Source organism: Typopeltis vanoorti, chromosome 17 (assembly GCF_054136105.1).
Source record: "Typopeltis vanoorti isolate ZY-2024b chromosome 17, IOZ_Tvanoo_1.0, whole genome shotgun sequence".
NCBI classification, from domain to species: Eukaryota; Metazoa; Arthropoda; class Arachnida; order Uropygi; family Thelyphonidae; genus Typopeltis; species Typopeltis vanoorti.
Genome location: NC_143565.1, coordinates 53,509,392 through 53,531,344, shown reverse-complemented (window position 1 = coordinate 53,531,344; position 21,953 = coordinate 53,509,392). Strand labels below are relative to the sequence as shown.

General features: G+C 36.9%; 1 protein-coding gene across 2 annotated transcripts in view; it reads right to left on the bottom strand.

Annotated features, from left to right (window-relative positions):
• The window catches only part of mRpL37 (mitochondrial ribosomal protein L37), a 68,673-nt gene that overhangs the window by 33,788 nt on the left and 12,932 nt on the right, over nt 1-21,953 (bottom strand). For both annotated transcript variants that reach the window (XM_090407350.1, XM_090407349.1), the window contains exons 3-4: nt 10,158-10,273; nt 7,449-7,683 (exon numbers count right to left, since the gene is read on the bottom strand). In XM_090407350.1, coding sequence (XP_090263476.1) covers nt 7,449-7,683; nt 10,158-10,273 — 351 coding nt within the window. The remainder of the gene's footprint in view (nt 1-7,448; nt 7,684-10,157; nt 10,274-21,953) is intronic.

Sequence of the window (21,953 nt, the reverse complement as noted above, 5' to 3'; positions counted from 1 at the left end):
TGTTCACTATTTGGCCACATGGCTCAGATACACTCCGCTCCTTAACACACTTAAACAACCAACACCCCAGAATCCAGTTCACCTTGGAAAAAGGAGAAAAACCACAGTCTCCCTTTCTTAGACACTCCAATCACTCACCAGCCTGATGGATCCTTGGCTTTTTCTGTTTACAGAAAACCTACCCATACAGGCAGATACATTCACCAGCAATCCCCCCCCCCTCACAACAATATGGGGTTATAAAAACACTATATAACAGGGCAAAATGAATCTGTTCAGAACACAATGCCCTAACTACTGAACTAAACCACATCCTTAAATTTTCTTAGCCAATGGCCACAGTCTCCAAAAAATATTAAAACCAGAGACTGATGTCGTTTACAGCTGCAAGGGACCTGGTATACGGATATCAGAACACAAAGACTACATCCAGTTTCACCAATACAGCCACTCTGGACTTGCTGACCATGCTCTGGATACCCGGCACAGAATACGCTGGAGGAAAGCCACATTATTACACCACAGCAAATTTAAATAAGAAAGATTGTTCATGGAATCAGCCTCAGCTCTAAAAAACTATCCAAACCTGAATTTGGAAAGTTTTTTAAAAAAATTTGGAAAGCTTGCATTCTTGAGAACTTCAGCCCAACAGCCAAAACAACCTGATATAGCCCACTAGGGAGGAACCTTTAGGACTCTAGGAACAACGCTAGTTTTCTCTCTTCTACCTCAATTGCTCTTTGCAGTGTCTGCGTGCACGTGTCATAGTTTATGTTACCATGAAGATGGCGATGTGACATTGACGAAATATAGGAAGTATTTATTAAAGTTTCTTTTAATTAATATTCCAGTATACGTTGTAAATTCCTGAAATAATTTAATAGTCATGTGTTACCAATGTATAAGGCTATCTACAAGAATTACAGCATTAATGACTTAGTAGTTTAATGCTATAACTGGATTGCTGCATACACACACACACACACACACACACACACTTCATTAATGAGCTATGTGTGCGCAGCAATAATGACAACTCATTAATGAAACATGCAATACATTCCATGCCTGATGCATCACATTAAGAATTTAAAAGGAGGAGACAGGCCTAAGTTCACTCAGAGACTGATGTCACATACCTAAATATCACACCATGCTAGTATCCTTGAAACTTCAGTGAGCTGGGAATGCAGGATGAATAATTATTCAGGGAACAAGAAATGCAAACTCAGATGAGTACTTTTATTATTCTCAACTTTTGTACTCTGACTAATTGGAAGAAATTGTTTTTTTCCTTCCAATCAATCAAGACAAATGCGGGTGATGACCCATTAACATGGGCTGTTAATGTCTCTTCAACAGACAAAAGGGAACAGGTAAAGGAATGCACAGCAAGACTTTATCACAACATGGAATGAACATCTTCATGACTACAAAGCTCATTGTCTTGGCAAATGAGTTATAATTACAGAATAGCAATAGCCATGCATGCAAACATTACTCATTTTGCATGCACCTCTCAATACTCATGACATGCAACCATTTTAAACAGCACAAAGGCAAAAGTAACACCACTTCTCAGGATTCTGATGTACTCACCTCTTGCTACAGCTGCTGCTGCAAAATGCTCAAATGCTCTTGCTTTAATAATGTAGAGAAGTAAATATATTTGATTGAGTACATAAAAAGTGTTTTAGTCATTTTATAATAAATTTAGTTTAATCCTTTATCCAAGTGTGGGCAAACCAAGTTTGCACCTGAAAGTATCTTCAGGACTGGGGTAAGGTGGTACAACACCAGGGCAACTCATTGCAAAGGTGGAGCAAGCTACCGACACTCCTGTCTCGGTATCTCCTATAATGCAAAACACATCTCCTTGCGGATATGTCTAATGTTATGCATTAAGGGAAGGGCCACTACCCAGACTAGTTTTGACCTTTATTGAGGTCTCTTCAGTGGGGGCCAGGCCCAAGCTGAGATACCAGGCAGAAGCATTCGCAGGTCATCTCCACCTATAGGAGTTGCCAAATGGTGTGCCACCCTTTTTTAATAAATTACTCTGGATTTAGAGACAGATGTTGAAAGTTTATTTTTCACTTGGTTAGAGTATAATAAATTTAGTTTAATCCTTTATCCAAGTGTGGGCAAACAAAGTTTGTGCCTGAAAGTATCTTCAGGACTGGGGTAAGGTGGTACAACACCAGGGCAACTCGGAGCTAGGTGGAGCAAGCTACCACAAGGAGATGTGTTTTGCATTATAGGAGATACCGAGACAGGAGTGTTGGTAGCTTGCTCCACCTTTGCAATGAGTTGCCCTGGTGTTGTACCACCTTACCCCAGTCCTGAAGATACTTTCAGGCGCAAACTTTGTTTGCCCACACTTGGATAAAGGATTAAACTAAATTTATTATACTCTAACCAAGTGAAAAATAAACTTTCAAAAACTTTCAACATGTTTTAGTTTATCACTGCTATCATATTAAAGAATGCTAAATACCAACGATATATATCCTGCTAAAAGCATCATGAAGAATGCATTTTCTAGCATGTGGCTAGATTTCCTATGCCATACTACAGCAAAGATAATACAATATAGAGAAGGGTGTGAATGCAATGTTATAATGAAAGTTGACTTTCATTATACTTTCTTGCAAATTACAGTGGAAAATCTCACACAATCAGTGTATTATATTGTTGTTTGGAATTATCACATCAACTAAGGATATGAGGTCATCAGTGTTGTAGGAAAGCTTTGAATAAGTTCAGTATTAGAATACTTTTTCAATAAATAAGAAATATAAATAAAATTCTCAAATGCCTTATTGGTATCCAAAGGGCATAAGCAGAACACTTTTAGCCTTAATTTTCAGAAATAGGTGAGTAGCAGTCTCCATCCTTTGTCATCAGTGGTATATTAATATTATTATCAACAGACCTCCATGGAGTCAAGAGACTCATTGCGGGAGATCCTACTCTCACATGCAAAGCTAATCATACCTCGACTTAAATGCATTCACTGTCCCTGCACTCACCCATACTCTCAGGCAATGCACTCCAATCACCCATCACTGTCCATGCAAAAAATCTACTCCTAATCCCACTAGCTCACACCCACCTTATACAGCTTCCAGGGATAGCCTCTTGTTCTCCCACTGTCTTCAGATATTCTATGAAAAATCTTATTATCTATGCTAATGTGGTAATTATCCCTTACCAACTTGTACGTCTCGATCATGTCTCCCCCCCCCTCTTCCTTCTATTCAATAGGCTCTGTAATTAGCATTCTCTCAATTTGTCCCAAATATTCCACATTCCAGAGATCAGAAACCAATTTAGTCAACAGTCTCTGGACCCTCTTCAACATCTCATCATCCTTTTGAAAACCTGGCAACCAAATCTGTGCACAGTAATCCATGTGGCCTGATCAAAGTATTGTACAATGGAATCAAAACATCCTTACTTCTATACATCAGTGTTCTCTGCATCATTCCCATAATCCACTGTGTTGTCCTCACAATTTTAGTAAAATGTCATGAAATTTCAAGTCCCTATCCATCACTACCCCCAAATCCTTCATCTCCTCCACTAATGATCAACACACTTATGGGTGATGAGAGTACAGCAATGCTTCTATCTTTATGTTCCTAACTCTAACTGGCATGATTGTGCAAAACAGTGTGAATATGCCTGTTCCCATGTCAATATGCCTGTATTGACATGGGAACTGGGTGAAAACGGACTAAAACGGTTCCTCTATTTGGTGACTAGAATTACTTTCTTCTTTTATATCAAATTATATGTATATGTACCATCACATGAATAAAAAACATGGCAGAAATGCCCACTAGCATACAGAACTTTCAATAGTTATTTATTAATATGAGCTGAAGAGAAGCATCTCAAATAACATATTAAAAGCAGGCACCTCTAATTAAGAAATATTTCCACACATAAATTTCAACAAAATTCCAACAGTTTAAGCTTTTGTACTACAAAAAGCCAAAGGCACACAAGCAGGTACATTCTTCCTTCCACATGAACAAAAACACATACACACTAAAATTGGTCAAAATCTGTAGAAGAGTTGAGGTTCTGATACATGTTAGGAGAAACAAATAACACATTTCTAACCATAAAAGACATTTTTTGTATTTTATGCACTATAAAAACAACAACTAAATATTAACTTATAACTATATTAAAATAATACAAGATAGCCTATGAAATAATGAAACCTTTATTTTATAGGTGTAAATGGTTAATTGCCTTTGTTTGGGAAGAGCAAAAAAAAAAAAAAAAAAAAAAAAATATATATATATATATATATACATATATTTTTTTTTGTAATCCAACCAAACCAAAACTCAAGCAGCAGCAAGTCTTTTACCACTCCACAACAGGAGCACCACCTTTCATCATACTACTGCCTGAACTCAACTACAAAGTAGTCATTTAGTATTACGGGCAAATTCAGTATTATAACCAAGAGATCATAAAAACAAGAAAATTCTCTTTTCAGAAGAAAAATTTTTATAGGAAATATTCAGAACTACATCTAAACTGTATGACATAATTAAGAAAAATTATGAAGGCATAATAGAAGACATAAGAACAAATATTAACTCTTGTGCTGACTTGGCAATTTTCGTTTGTCACTGGAGTAGAAAAGAAATTGGACACAGTAGTTTATTGATATCAGCAACAAATATTTTGGAATCAACTGAAATCAGCAGAACATCTTCAGTGTGTTGACCTTATATTCTGTCAAAGAGACTGAACATAAGATAAATACAACACCTGGTTAACTGTAACATCAATTTCATGTCATTTACCATACCTTTATAAATCTATCAAATAAATAATCATTTTCAATATCTGTATAAAAAGAAAATCTCAAAACTTTTAGGATGAACAGACATCAATCAGATTTGAATGAGGGTAACAGGCCTCTGAACTTTCATATTTAAAACTGCCTGTACAAAGTAAGCGAGCATCATTCTAGCTTTACATTTTGTTACTACCAGTGCCAAAGCTAGGTAGGTGCAATGGGTGTAAAGGTACAGGGCCCAAGATGAAGGGGACTTGAAATGGGGGGGTATCAAAAAAATCATCAGTATTATATTTGTTGAACATTAACTGGAAGTCACTAAGACTTCAGTTAATGCTCAGCACGTTTTCAAAATTTAAAGTGCTAAATGGGGTCATTTTAACTTTACGTAAATAGCGAAAGATGAAAAGACAAATATTAATAGAACAGTATCTCTTTTATTCAACAACATTATCGTACATAAAATTATACACTGTATTTATAGTTTTACATTTTACAGTTGAAGGGCCAGGCTGAGTGTTTTCTGAAAGCTTCAGCATCATCTTGAAGATGTAACAATGAAGGGTCACCTGTCAGTTTCCTTTTTCCAGTCATGAAGGAGCTCTTAGCAGCAAGATATTAGTTCCATAAAACCTGCCTAGCTTTAGAGCTGTGCTCATAATCTGGGTCATTTTCTAAGAATTGATCTATAATTTGTGTGATTGCTGTGATACTTTCACTAAGAAAGGCTGGGCTATGTTCTCTTTGTACATCATCTTCAGAATCAGAGGTTACAGATTCTGCCTAATGCCTTGCTCTTCCAATTCTCAAAGATCATCACTGCTTAAGACCCTCACCATGAAACAGTAGCAATTCCTCAACATCCTCTTTATTAACATCTTCTAGTCCTACTTCTTTAGTCCAGTCAACAACGTTACTAATGATTGATTCTTTCTGAACGAAGTTTTTGCATATTTCAGACCATATCTTCTTCCCATTCTCCATTCATGCATTTTTCAGTCACTTCATTCCAGGCTATTTTGATGTTATCTATGGCATTCATAATGTTACAGTCTCTCCAAAATTGCCTAATGTACTGTTTATATTTGCCATCTTTTTCTCTATGAGTTGCTGGAATACAAGGCAGAGATAGCATAGCTTAAAATTTGAAAAACCACTTAAAGAGGAAAACAGGTTTTAAGTTTGTAAAAATTATCAGGGTGGCTTGGAGCATTATCAAGCAATAATAAACTTTGGGCCCTATTTTGCAGTTTTCACAATAGCACTTTGAAGATTGACAAAAATGAGATCAACCAATTTTTAATAATGTCTATCATGATCCAAGCTTTTTTGTTTTGATTCCTAAATCATTGATTTTAAAATTCCTTTTATTGTCGATGGTGTTAGAACAATATACAAACATCATCCTTAACTTGAAGTCACCTGCAACACTAGCAAAGAGAATCAATCTTTTCCATTCTTGAAGCCAGATGCAAGAGTTTCTTTGCGAGAGATAAAAGTATGGGAAGGCATCCTTTTCCAGAAAAGGCCCATTTCATCCACATTAAAAAATGTTCTGGAGGATAACACCATCTTACTCAATGATGGCTTTCAAGAGTTGCAGGAAATTCTTATGCTGTCTTTGCATATGAACTTGCTGTTTCTCCAGTGATGTATTTACTATATTTTTTTAAATCTATCAAACCAGCTTCTGCTTCTGACATTTTTCCTAATTCTACTTGAATATATGTAAAAATGTTCCTTGCTTTTTCCATTATTATTAATTTAAGAACTTGCTCTGCTGAGCTGCTTGATCATCTATCTAAATAAAATTCCTTCTTTTTCATTTCCTCAAGAATGTGGCTTTTTGAATAGTTTGCCTTTGTTGCTGAAAATTTTGAGTTCATAGTTGCAGGAGATGTTATTTTGTCTGCAATTTTCATACTATTCTTATAGTAGATGTTGTTAAGTCTAAGATGTTGCTATCAGGTTTGCCTGCTTCTAACCACACTTGCAATTTTAATATATATACAGGAGAATGCTTTTTCTTTGCATCTTTGAGTTTCACTTTCACTATTTTTTCTAGATATTATGGTTCAAAAAAAGAAGAAATTATTTTTTAACCAATGCAAATGCTACTACATGTATTTAATAACTGAATGCATGTATTTTGTACCAAACACATCAAATCACTAAGGGAGTTGGTACATTCAGTATTACTGCTTGAAGCCAGAGAATGCAAGGAATTATATACCATTATCTAGTATCTAGTGTTATTGCTTAAAGGAGGCAAGTTTTGGAGAAATTAGCCAGGTATTTGGGGGAAAAAAATGTGCTATAACATAATAGCATTGAACAGGATAGCATTAAACAGGAAGGCACCAGAAATAATAATGGTTTTTATCAATAAAGACTACCCATGCTAGATTATCATCACCAAAAGACTAGTTAAGTAAGCATTCAAGGAAACAACATTACAGTGAATTCAATATCAACTTAAAGCCCATAATATTACTAAAACAAATTCACTATGGCAAACCTTCCACTACAGCCAACTTTCTTTGATCCATAAGTTTGCTATAATGAAAGTCAATTCTAATATTAAAAAAATGGATTAAAAAAATTAAAATAAGATAATTACACTTTTCGTTTAATAGTCAAGCCATATTCTCTTGGAAATATTCTACCTGGTTGCAGAATATCAACTCTCTTAGGCAATAACCCTTGATAACCATCCCACAAAAGTGACTGGCAAACAGCTCTTTCAGCAAGAGTATCCTGGTCTTTAATTAAAGTTTTATCCAAAAGATTTTCAAAGCAAGAAGGAAGACCTTGATAAGTAACTGTTTTTGTTAGATTCTGGATCTGTTTTGATCCTAACAGAAAAATAATTTATTTAAATGTGAGCCATATACACTAATAACTGATCATAAACATTAGACATTATTTATATATAAATCACAAATGTATACTTTAACAAAATGCATGTTTAACTCATTTGAACAATCCAACCACTACATAACCATAGTGTGCAGAGTACCTGTGGACCATTAGTCATGCCATATATCTGTAAATTGTCATTATGTTTATAAATTACTCTTTATGTGTCAAAATAGTGAACTTTGAAAATATAGTCTATGATAACAGACCATTGGTAGATTATGATTTACTAATTTCCTCCTTTTTTTAGTCATTTCCAACACATAAGATTATTCAGCACATAGTGCACAAAATACTGAATAAGTGGAAAATATCAGGAGAGAGAGAGAGAGAGAGACAGACAGAGAAGAACTTATTAATATTCAGTTTAAATAAATATATGTTTTATTTTTTTGTTTGAAAATGCATAATATGAATGTTGCTCCAAATATTTCATCCTGCAAAACATGCAAACCCATCAAAAGAATAAATATAATTAACAGACATAACACATAGCCTCGTATCCTTGTTATTTCAGTTGTAATTTTAATTAAACCAAACTATAAGTAATTCTGATTGCCTGGAACTGTTTGAGATCAATTAATGCTGATGTGACAACATAAGCTTGTATTCTTTGGGTTAGGAGGATAAACAGAGTGAGGTAAAATGGACAAATCATGAAATTATGCAAGAACTGCAGAGAATGAAGATGATATGATGTTAGAGAGGGGGTATAAAAAAATGCAGGATATCCCTCAGTGACATAAGGCATATAAGACACAGGGCTAGGAAGGCAGTGAGTGTAGTGCAGAAGGAGAAATTGGCAAATTAAAGGAGACTGGCTGAGGCAGCAAAATGAAATCTGAGCTACAGTTGTGTGGCTAGAAGAAAAAAAAGGATGAATATGGAAACTGACTTTAGTTGCTGGAGATGGCACAATGTTGTCAGCATATTTTAAGTTGGGGGACTGACAGCAGTGATGATTAACGATGGGAAACAAGAAGGGATACAAGTGGTTCAGGAAAGTGAAGTGTGAAATTTTAAGTAAACTTGATACAAATAAGGCTATTAGGCTAGAAGATATATTGGCACATAAACTAAGAGAATGTGAAAAGGAGCTGTTAGTGTCCTTATCCTGTTTGTTCAGCAAGAGACTAGCAACAAGAAAAGTCCCAGAAGAGCAAAGGAAAAGAAAAATAGTGCCATGTCATAAAGAGGAATTCAGTCAGTGATGTCAAACTAGAGGCTAGTTTGTGTGTTGGATGCTGTGGTGAAGGTGATTAGAGAAGCTAGGTCTCTCTAATCATCTTCACAAACACACTTAACTCCTGTGTAAGTTAGTTGCCTTTAGACTGAGGAGTTGAGTGTGTTTTGTTCTGATATCTCAACTAGCGTATCCAAAATGGTAAAGATTTATTTCTTTCTAATTCAACTGTGAATTTAATCAGAGGATGAATATTGTTCAGGAAGGTAACAAAATCTTCTAAATTGTCTAATAGTACCAGGCAGATGATAAAAATATCATCAACATATCTTTGCTAAATTTTTGGTTGTGTTCCTGGATGTTGGAGGGCTATTTTTTCAAATCAATCCATGAATAGATCAGCTAACATAGAAGAAAGGGGGAGAGTCCATTGTTAGTTCTCCTTTCTGTACAAAAACATCTTCAAATTTGAAAATAGTACTATTGATACAGTGTTTAAAAAGGTCCACTGTGTCTGGTGGGAAGATGTCGAAGTAACTCGATGGTTTCTATTTTTGGAATGTTGGTAAAAAAATTTACTAGTGCCAGGCTTGCAATTAAATCAGTAGGAGCTAATATGATGTCTTTTTTTCTATGAAGTGTATGGCATTTTTTATATAATAATGTGCTTGCCAGATGTAAGGTTTCAATAAATTTGCTAGATGTTTAGATAAAAGTTAGAGAGTATAGCCCCTATCTGCATCAACAATTGGTCGCAAGTGTTGATGCAGATTAGGGACTCCATATGTTCTAGGAACAAGAGGATGTCTAGATTCAAGGCATTTTTTTGTTTCTTCAGACCAGTTCATCATGGTTTTTTTATTACGTTATTGGTTTTATTATGGAAATATTTCATGGTATCTTGTTCCAACTTTTCAAAAGAATGAGATATACTGTATTAGAGGAATTCTGCTTCAGCAGGTAGGGAAAGGAGGAATCTGGCAGTGTTGATGGATAGAAAGGAAATAAAATTCTGAGCACACATTGTAAAAGTTACCCAGAAAACTGACAGTATAATAAGAACATCATTAACAGGTAAGGTTTAGGAAATAAAAGTTCCACTGCATAAGGAAAATTTGTCACATCTGGTTTCTGCACATAGATCTATCAATGAATATTTCAGTACTGAGTAAAATCATCAAAAATTTAACTCAAAATGCTACTAATAAACATGCAAAAATGTCTTACCTTCCACAATTTTAGTATATCGATTAAAGCAATGTGCCTGTCTATCTTTCCAATCTGGATTTTCTGAAGTTGTAAATGTATAAGGATCTTCACAGTAGGGTTCAGGTAATTTGGTTCTGAAAAAAATTCAATTCCTAGTTGCATACTGACTTGTATATTAAATGAATGTTATTTAATGAAAGGCAGATGAAATTCCAGATTTTTAACAATACTTTATTGTTACTTTATATCAGTATAAAGTATACTGAGCAAAGAACTGAAGAACATTAAGTAAGTAGTTTCAAAAAGCAAGGCTAATTTGGGACTAGCATTTCTTGGAGGAATGAAGTGGCTTGTAAAAAATACATGTTTAGTCTGTAGCAGAGTTTCACATTACCTAACCCTTAGTTCCTTCTGTCCCCTCCCACATGAATGTCACTAATGTGCTATATATTTACAATCTATTCATGGGTAGGAAGTCATAAAAATGTCATTAAAAAAAGTGAAAACAATAAATACAGTAAACCCTCGATTTCACGGACCTTGATTTAACAGATTTTGGATTTAACGGACAAAATTTCGGGTCCATATGTCATGTGAAAATTAACACCGTTAATTTTCAAACGCTTTTAACCAAGATTTGCTTATAATTAAATTAACAGTTTTTTTTTTTTTTTTTGTTGTTGTTATTAATTTCCTTTTATTTTTAACAAATTTTGGCAAATAGGCCATCATATGTTAGAAAAACACTGGTAATTTAGCCAACATAAATGAGTCATCGCTCATAAAACATGTTCGGCGAATGATTAGCACTTGAACACACCGATCGTGCTGTAATTGGTTCTTTTGCTGTGTTTTAATGCCTTTCTGCAGCAGTTTTAATGTGTGCTGGCCAATGTTCCGACGTGCACTAAGCCACGTCCAGTAGTGTTCATACTTGCAATGAATGGTTTATGTACATATGTATTTTATAGCCCTACATTTGGAAAATTTCCTTTATTATATAAACGGACTTTTGGATTTAACGAACACCCCCCTCGCCTGAATTCATCCATTATAGTGAGGTTTTACTGTACTATATACTGTAAATGGCAAACTGGTAATTTAATTAAAAAGGATTACTTTGTCCCTGTTTATATATGTGTGTATATAAATAGGAACAAAGCAATCCTTATAGTTCGAATAATATAATTAATATAATAAGTAATATATAATTTGAGTCCATTTTCATTTACTTTTTTTTTATATGACTCTCATCCATGAAAGGCTGTAAATTTATGATTCATTATTATCATGGGTGGGCTAAGTATAAGATTTCGAAACCCTACTCTAGAAATCAACATGGAACTTCGTTTTTCTTTCAACCTAATCCCAACCTCTGATAAATAGGATGCGTCTGTCATCATGTGATAAATTTAATCCACAACCTGAAGACATCCACACACACCGATGGCACAGTGGGATCGATCACAGAGCTTATTGGCCTGCGAGAAAAGGTACTATCCACTCAATTAACCAGTCCAGCTTAAACTTCATCAAGTGAAAGTCAAATATTTAAAGAAGACAAAATATCCAAAAAGAAAGTTTCTTATAACCTTTATCATCACCATCAAATTCCTGATATGCACCGTCAAGAGGGGTGGTATAGGATATTATGATAGTATACACAAAAAGTTCACATTACCAACTTTTTATTAACAATTTCCCTCAAAATTAGTATTATCTATCAGAAGTTCAATATTGTCAGATGTCATATTTCAGTCTTTTAAGGCACTTCTTATTTATCAAACCCCCCCCGTAGCCTATATCTTGGTTTCCATCCAGGTCTTTTTTCTGTCAAAAGACACTGATTTTGCTAACCCTTCCTCTCCATTCTATATTTTATATAACTGACCATACCGCTTTAGATTAGCTCTGCTCACACGTTCCTGAATGCTACAATGTTAAATTCCTAATGTGCAACAACAGTAGAATCATGATTCTATTCTGGTAATTTTCTTTCATAACTCTAGCATCTGTAGTCTTTTGTAGAAAGTTTTTTTTTTTTTACTAAGGAACATGATCGGAGCTTACTCCACCTTTACTACGAGTTGCCTCAGACCTGAACTATGTTCAGGCACAAACTTGACTTATTTGTCTGTCAAGCTTGCTTACTTGGGAAAAAGGATTAAAAACCTAGCTTATAAAAATTGCTTGGTATCTTTAGTCTGTAGTCTTTCTTTTTAATTCCAATTCGGCTCTTAGATCCAAAATTTAATATTGATTTGAACAGTTTCTTGTTCAAATCAATATTTGAACAAGAAATATAGCTAATTTTTTTCTTATCCATATAAATTTATTCAGTTGTCCCCCCCCCACCATAGCAGTATGCTTACTCTCTTGTATATTTATATATTTAATTCACCATCTTCACTTCTTCCTCTACGTGTTTATCCCGCTTCCAATGTAGGGTCCGCTTGTTACATTTTGATGTGACTTTTTGTTAGTCCAACTCCCAACCGGCCTGTTGCCGGGCCTGCCGCTGGGGGGGGGGGGTATTTTTTGACTGTAAGCAGTGTGTGTTCACAGACGGTTTGCCTGCTTGCGGGATGAAAAACCCAGATAAACTGGGGAGGGGGGGAATCCTGCTGTCCATGCCCAAGACAGGCTAACTTGGCTATGGCTGAGAAAGATCCTTAAGCACCACACGTCGTAGACAGGAATCAAACCTAGGACACTCCTTCCCCAGGCATATGGTTGTGAAATGCATAGCCACTAGGCTAACCGTGCAGACAATTCACCATCTTCACTAAAATCTTTAAAAGGTACTTGTGCTTATTGTGTAATTTGTTGTTTATCTTCACTAAAAACTGTGCCTAAATAACTGAAATGTTATATTTATTCTATATAGGCACACTCCATTCAGGACGTAAGTGATATTTCTAATGTTCCCTATTTTAATTTTATTGCTGATTTTCATATGAAATTTATAAACACAGCTCTCTCATATACATGCATATGATATACATGCATACCATGAGTGCAAAATCCAATTCGGTATGTCCGGTTTCAAAATCATAAGTCAAGTACTTACATGGACTCCTTCACAGGAGTTAACATGAGCTCAAGCAACTAGAGAAATGATTGGTACAGCAAGAGGGAGAATTAAAGAAAAGGTGAATGGGAAAAGTATAAAAGTGCAAGATACTAGGAGTAAAGAGAAAGCATGGTATGAGGATTCAATGATAAAAGGTGTATTTAATGAGAAACTGATGAAAGCTTGTTTCCCAGGTGCAAAAATCAAAGATGTTAGTGAAGCTGTTAATTTGCAGAACAGAGAAGTGAAAGAGTTAATTGTTTTGGCAGGCAGAAAATGATTTGAAAGAAGTGAAAATTAAGTGTAAATGAAATAGAAAGGGCCACAACTGCTAATGAGTTGATGCAAAGATTGAATGGTGTGCAGTTTATAAACTGCATTTGGGGGAGGGGGGCAACCAAACATGTATCTGATGACCTCTGTGATGACAAATGAGTGCAAGTGCACGATTGACCATGTTGAAATAGCCACTCCCTGAAATAAATGTGTGCGAGTGCAGAAATTATCAGAAACAGATGGGTGCAGTTTGTTTTCCAGATTCCAAATCCAAACGGGCTGGTAATGATATTATGCAAGGGTGACTATGGACCCAAGGGGATGGTGAAATGCATGTACACAAATGCCTGAAGTATTAGAAATAAAGGAGAGGAGTTTGGAGCATTAATCAGCTTGACTTAGCCAAAAATTATTAGCACAGTGAGACCTCACTGAGAGAATGATGTAGTCACAGGGATAAAATGTAAGGGATATTGTATTTTCACAGAAAACAGAGGGGAATAGGACAGAAGCAGAGGTATTATTAATGATACATAAAGAGCTTTAACCAACAAAAATAGAAGTTAAGAAGGATTGTAGATGTAAGGGAGATGGTTCATGTGAGGCTGTCTGGTGTGAGATAGAGACCAATATGACAAAATATATTGCTGGTTGCTGCTGCTGTACACCTTGGGGTTTAGAGGAAGATATGGATGCCATCCATGCATCAGTACAACAGCATGAGTGCATGGGAGACTAGCACTACGGGGTTTATAGACTGGAAGGAACAAAGGGTACATGGTAAGATGGAAATAGAAATTATACAGTTACTAAGGGATATTTACCTGAAACAGCACATGATGGATGGGACAGAAGTTTGAGAGTGTTGCATCTGGTGATAGAATCAGAAGATCTACCTCTGGAAGATTGCTGAACATGTGGAATTCTCAGTCAAGAAAGGGTTTGTTTATGTGGAACTACAAAGTTGACAATTATGACAAACTTAGGTGGTAGCTAGGATCAATGCCATGGCATAAGAAGATGCAAGGAATGAATGTCAGTAGTGCATGGGAAGTGGTAGAGATTTGAGAAAGGCAGTATCAGACTGCATATCCAGAGCCAGGGGAATAAATCAAGTAGGGATTATATGGATGAGTTACAATATAAAATAGGAGCTGCAAAAAAAAAAAAAAAAATTGTGGAAGGAATATAAAAGCAAAACAGTGATCAGCATGCTCTTGAGCAATACAAAGCACAGGCAAGAATGGTGACTAGTATAGTAGGGAAGGCAAAATCAAATTAGGAGAAAATTAGTTAAGAAACCTAAAATAAATGCAGAGTTTTTTTGCTATGTAGTAAGAGAAAAAAAATTAGGGAAGGATACTTTACTCATTGCTGATGGTAGGACAGTGACAGAAGTAGAAGAAATAGTTGAATTACTAAGTGATCACTTTGCAAGATATATCATCCAGGTTCTGCACTTTCTAATGTGATAGACTGATGTGAGAAGTGAGGTAAATGAACAAGAGATACTAAACAACTTGAAAAATAGCAATGTAAATACAGCAGCGGGAATGGATAGTACGTGTTATGAAAATAATAGCGGCAGTGCCTCTGACAAAATTATTTAATCTGAGTCTCAAATCTGGCAAGGTTCCAAAGAAGATGAAAGAGGATAAGATAGTTCCATTACATAAACATGGCTGCAAGATAGAAGCAGCAAATTACAGGCCAGTTAGCCAGTTTAATATTCCATTAAACCTCCAACATCTATTCATGTTGGAGGTTTAATGGAATATTATGAGCACTGAGAAAGGATTAAAACTGATTTTAATGCTTCCAATATTTCATCTCATTCACAGAGACATCTTCAGGGATTACAAAAACTTTTTGTAACAACACACAAATACAATACAATGATAAGTAAAACAAGTGAGTGAAACTTAAGTCCTATCTAGGTGGTGCACCCTCTATGGGCATTTGCAGGTGGCCTAGGATGTAAAGAGGGTTCTCCAATAATTAATGTTTCCCAAATTTTGGGAAGTTTTATGCAACCATATTTGTTTAAATTAGATTGATTCCTGAGTGCAGATGCAGATTCAAATAACAGTCTTTCTTTCTTGAATATTGATCAGAATACATGTTGAGGCTTAAGTGCTGTGAAGAATTCATGTTGGAGGTTTAATGGAATATTATATGGTGGTGCGCCCCCACTATGGGCATTTGCGGTGGCCTAGGATGTAAAGAGGGATCTCTGATAATTAATGTTTCCCAAATTTTGGAAAACAGCAAATACGGTTGCATAAAACTCCCCAAAATTTGGAAAACATTAATTATCAGAGATCCCTCTTTACATCCTAGGCCATCTACAAACACCCATAGAGAGCACACCACCTAGATAGGACTTTAGTTTCACTCACTTGTTTTACTTATCATTGTATTGTATTTGTATGTGTTGTTACAAAAAGAGTTTTGTAATCCATGAAGATGTCTCTGTGACTGAGACAAAATACTGGAAGCATTAAAATTAGTTTTAATCCTTTCTCAGTGTTCATAATATTCCATTAAACCTCCAACATGAATTCTTCACAGCACTTAAGCCTCAACACACAGATCCAGTTAGCATCTCTGGAGTGGTGGTTTACGTTTTGGGGGAGGAGGAGTGACAAAATCTGACGGAATCACAGAGCTTCTCTGTAACAAGGGTGGCCAAACTGCTTCCAAATGGAAAGAGTAATAATATATTGTTGATTGGAAGACTGCTAGATATGCAGAATATTCAGTTAAAAAGGATAAAAATAGAAATAGAGAATAGATGATGAGACAAGCTGAGAAACTAGCTTAGATTAGTTGCATGACATAAGTATGAATTAGGTAGCATGGGGGGGGGGGTTATAATACAAATATACAACTTATTAAAAGGTTTTATAGGATTGACAGAGAAGACTTTTCTCAATACATGGTATCATGTGAGAGAACAAGGGGTGACACATGGATATTGTGTAAGTGTGTCACTAACAGGGGTGTTAGAGCTAGATTTTGGCTCGAAGGTGGTGGATAAGTGGGTTGCTAGAATGTTTTTTTGGTGAATGAGTTCAAGAACTGTGCGAACAATGATTAGTATGGCCCTCCCACAATGAGACTTTTGACACCATGGAGATGCCTGAGAAAATAACAATAACATATGATAGATGCAGTGACGTATTTCCCCCCCCCTAGGCCCGCAGAAAGTACTGCCCCTCATATTTAATGAACATGTTGATTTACATGCATGCATAACCTATTCATATCGTAAATTCATAATATATATATGTGTGTGTGTGTGTGTGTAGAAAGTATTTTTACCTAGGGTATAGTAAATGTTAATAATACCAAGCAATTTTAAACCTGGTTTTACTCCATTTCCCAAGTAAGCAAACAAACAAACAAGTCAAGTTTGTGCCTGCAAGTGATGCAAGTCTAGCTGAGCCTACAGGTAGTGCAAGACCAAGGCAACTCGCGGTAAAGGTGGCATAAGCTCTGATCACTAATCTTAATATTTACCCTTAATGCCAAAACACATCTCCAAAAAGGGGATATATATATATATATATATGTGTGTGTGTGTGTGTGTGTGTGTGTGTAGAAAGTATTTTTACCTTGGGTATAGTAAATGTTAAAAATACCAAGCAATTTTAAATCTAGTTTTACTCCATTTCCCAAGTAAGCAAACAAACAAACAAGTCAAGTTTGCGCCTGCAAGTGATGCAAGTCTAGCTGAGCCTACAGGTAGTGCAAGACCAAGGCAACTCGCGGTAAAGGTGGCATAAGCTTTGATCACTAATCTTAATATTTACCCTTAATGCCAAAACACATCTCCAAAAAGGGGATATATATATATGTGTGTGTGTGTGTGTGTGTGTGTGTGTGTGTGTGTGTGTGTGTGTGTGTGTGTGTGTAGAAAGTATTTTTACCTTGGGTATAGTAAATGTTAAAAATACCAAGCAATTTTAAATCTAGTTTTACTCCATTTCCCAAGTAAGCAAACAAACAAACAAGTCAAGTTTGTGCCTGCAAGTGATGCAAGTCTAGCTGATCCTACAGATAGTGCAAGACCATGGCAACTCGAGGCACGGAGGCCACTACCCAGACCGGTTTCGACCTTTATTGAGGTCTCATCAGTGGGAGCTAGGTCAATAAAGGTCGAAGCCTTTAATACAAAACATCATACATCCCCTTTTTGGAGATGTGTTTTGGCATTAAGGGTAAATATTAAGATTAGTGATCAGAGCTTATGCCACCTTTACCACGAGTTGCCTTGGTCTTGCACTACCTGTAGGATCAGCTAGACTTGCATCACTTGCAGGCGTAAACTTGACTTGTTTGTTTGTTTGCTTACTTGGGAAATGGAGTAAAACCAGGTTTAAAATTGCTTGGTATTTTTAACATTTACTATACCCAAGGTAAAAATACTTTCTACATTTATATCTCCTCCTGAGATTTTTATTTAATAAGGTTAAAACACCTTATGGTAACTTGTTCTGGTAAAATACTTATAAGCTCTGTATTACTAAAACCTTGGTATTTCTAGCCTAGCTCCCACTGATGAGACCTATTTTCAGCAGCCCTGAGAGAAAGCTCCATGTTCCAGTCCTTCTTCAAACCTGTTACAGCGGATTCCAGCAACAGTTTGGAGAACCGAAAAGAGAGCTCCGATTGAAGTCCTGCCTTGGTAAGATTCCTTTGTTCTTTTTGTGTTTTTTTTTTTAGGCCTATACACGGCATTCCGCTATTTTATAGGAATAGACTATCCTTGGAAAGTCTTCTTCCTTTCTTTCGTTAAATAATGTCTTCGGTTTTACCAAGGGTAAGAACCCTCGGGTTCGAAATAGATACTGGTATTCACCAGAGGACGTTTGCGAGGGCTATTATTGACTGCGTCGGGGCAGACAATATTTCCGGTTTCACCCCTTATGGGAGGGGAAGGTTTCAAGTTGTATGCAAAGACGCTGCAACTAGAGAAAAACTTCTGAAAGGAGTCGAGTGCGAGGCAAAAATTTTTCGACCTTTTGTGGTAGGAAGCTTTGTCAAAAGAGTAAGAATAGATCGTTTTCCGCTTGAATACTTAGAAGAAGACAATGACATCATAACTAAAGTATTCTCGAAATGGGGAGCTGTTCGGGATATCGAAATTGGCACGGACGCTGAGATCCCACAATGGAAATCTGGTGAAGTCACCTTTTCCATCATGATGAAGGCAGAAATTCCGAATTTCATCAAGATAGGATCGGACAGGGTAATGGTGAGTTACCGGGGAGTAAAGAGGCAATGCTTTAGATGCGCCGCCCTCACTCAACTAGGAGCCCAGTGCCCGAAGTTAATATGCAAGAACTGCCTAACAGCGGGCCATACAGTAGCACAGTGCCAGTCAGCATGCCTAAAATGCGGCACTAACGGCCATAAGGTGGACACCTGTCCGGACAGAAACCTGGCCAAAAAATTGGGAGGCAGTATTATGCCCAACACGGAAGCAACAGCCAAAAATGTCATTGGCGCAGAACCGAATGAGTTCCCTACCCTGAAGGCCGCACATGAGGGAACAACAAGAAAGAATCATGCCGCCACGTCTGAAACACTGCCGAATACACCAATAGAGAAACCTACAACCAGGAAAGACAAAAAGCAGAAAGAACCAGCCACCGAGCAAACCGCCACTACAAATGTAGCAACCGAAAATAACCAGCAGCACCAACAAAAAGGAACTATCACTGCAGTCACAATAGATGAGGACACGGAGGCAGTAGACATGGAAATCAACAATGCAGAAAGCACACAAAAGAGGCCAGCCAGCCCTGAAGAAGTAAATATAAAAAAACCAAAACCAGCTGAAGTTGGAAAAATAAAGTCAACTTCAGAACCCCCAAAGTTCCCTCACGCAAAGGCCAATGCACCTATATTGCATCTCTTAAAAGATTTCCCCGAGGAGGAGGTGAGACTACGAAAAGCAATAGAAACATTCGGAGACATTCAACTGATACTCACAGGACAAAACGGGCCAAGAGTCGTCAGTGCTGAATGGAACGACGTGTTTGTCGATAATATAGATGAAATCACTCCTGAAAAGATCATTGGTCTTATCGATGCAGAAGACGACGTGGGACTAGCACTGCACAGAGGCCTCTTATCGATCTGCCCGAGAGGAGGGGAGGGAGGGGAAAAAAATTTTCCTTTAAGTTTTGTTTCCGTTTAAATTTTGTCCACACAGGAGAGGGTATCCTGAGAACCTGGGCTGCGAAGGCTTACACCGAGGCGGTGCAGCTCCTTGTGGGCTGCATCACCCAGGCCGAATTGTTTAAATTGGTCTTTCATTTCACTCAGGTGTTTTTTTTCCGGTTTGTCTTTGCTATTAGTGATATGTAACTTCTTGTGTCCTGTCTCAGTTTTTCTTTTTTAAGCGTCCTCTTTCATTTATTTTTCACTCCTTTCGCCGGTCAGACATCTGAAGAGATGACTGGCCATCGAACGCTGAAAAGAATGGATGGAGGGAGGAAATGTCGGAGATCTGCTTGGTGATGACTCTTGAGTGTGGCCAAGCAGATCGACTGAGGCCTCTTTTAACTACTACTACTATCAACTCTATCTTTTCTATTCCTCTCTTACTATCAAAGCTGGCTCTCAGCACAACTTTTTGACTCTAAAGAGGCCAATGATGATGAGATATGAACTCCCATTCTACCTCAATAAAGGTCGAAACCGGTCTGGGTAGTGGCCCCCGTGCCTTTAATACAAAACATCATACATCCCCTTTTTGGAGATGTGTTTTGGCATTAAGGGTAAATATTATAATTAGTGATCAGAGCTTATGCCACCTTTACCACGAGTTGCCTTGGTCTTGCACTACCTGTAGGATCAATTAGACTTGCATCACTTGCAGGTGCAAACTTGACTTGTTTGTTTGTTTGCTTACTTGGGAAATGGAGTAAAACCAGGTTTAAAATTGCTTGGTATTTTTAACATATATATATATATATACAGGGTGTTCGGGATAAATTTGACATATTTATAATTAATTATATTTTTCCGTAAGTTACATGTATTAACACACACTTCTCTTCATTTAAAAGTTTGGACCCTTCTTCATTCATATACAAGATGTCAGAAAGGATGGATAGCTGGAACCCACCTGAATCATGGAAGAGAATAACTTGTATCATGATGATTCGTGCCCGCCATCAAAATAAGGATATTACGACTGCTGCCCAATGCTCCCTGAATACAGTAAAAACAATCAGGCATGAACTAGAGACTTGCAATGGTGACTACGAGGATGTAGCAAGAAGAAAGATCCCTAGCAGACGATCTGATTGCGTTCGTACAGCAGAATTCCTCGCAAATCTGCAGGAACAGGTGTTGAAGAACCCTGGCATTGGAATTCGGGCTTTGTTCGTGGAGTTGCTAACTGTAGTCAAGCCCTGGATAACAAGGGTAGCCAATGGTAGGCCGTATGTATGGCAGCAGGATTCGGCCCCTTGCCACACCTCTGGGAAAAGTCAAAAATGGTTGTCTGAAAATTTCTACGACTTCACCAGTCCAAATGTTTGGCCTCCAAACTCCCCAGACCTTAACCCCATGGATTATTTTGTATGGGGCGCAGTTGAAAAAGACACCAATCGCACTTCCAGTAATACAAAAGCCCAGTTAATGGATAAAATTAAAACAGTTTTTGCGGCCCTTCCCAGGGAGACTGTAGCATCAGCTTGTTCGAGGTTCCGAAGCAGAATTGAAGCTGTGATCGATGCTAATGGTGGTTATTTTGAGTAAATCTTGTTGATAGTATTGTAATTAACTCTGCCTGTAATGTTTTTTTGTCAATTCATTAAATTTAATAGATACAAAGAAGATTTTCTTTTTCCTTACGAAACTGTCAAATTTATCCCGAACACCCTGTATATAAATATATTATGACTCACTCAAAATGTCCTAGAATATTCTACGTCTTGCCGCTCGCTCGGCGAAGGTATTTATCATGTCCCCATAGTCCAGTGCCCTTGTAACATCGCTCTCAATTTGTAGAACTGCCAAGTTGCTGAGCCTTTCTTCTGTCATAGTTGTTCTATGGTAGTCCTCAAACCTTCTGAGGGCAGAAAACGATCGTTCAGCTGAGCAATTTGTTGCCATCTTACACAGAAAAATCGTAACAGCAGTGTCCAGATTGTTATATATATATATATATACACACACTGTAAGCCTTCCTGTGGAATTTTCTATGAAAGTTGTAGGAATGTATTTATTTCTAGACCACTTCATTTCAGGTGGTCTCTGAAGTGCAGACATTCGTTTACAAATTCAGATTCAATATCAGTCAAAAAGTGTTCTTGAAGTTTTTTTTGTCCCTTTTATGACTTACTTTTCCATATCATATGCATTGTTGTGAGAAATCAGAATTCCTTCGAGAGGTTTTCATACGACATTTTTATTCGATTCCTTTCAAATGAGAGACTGTGCAA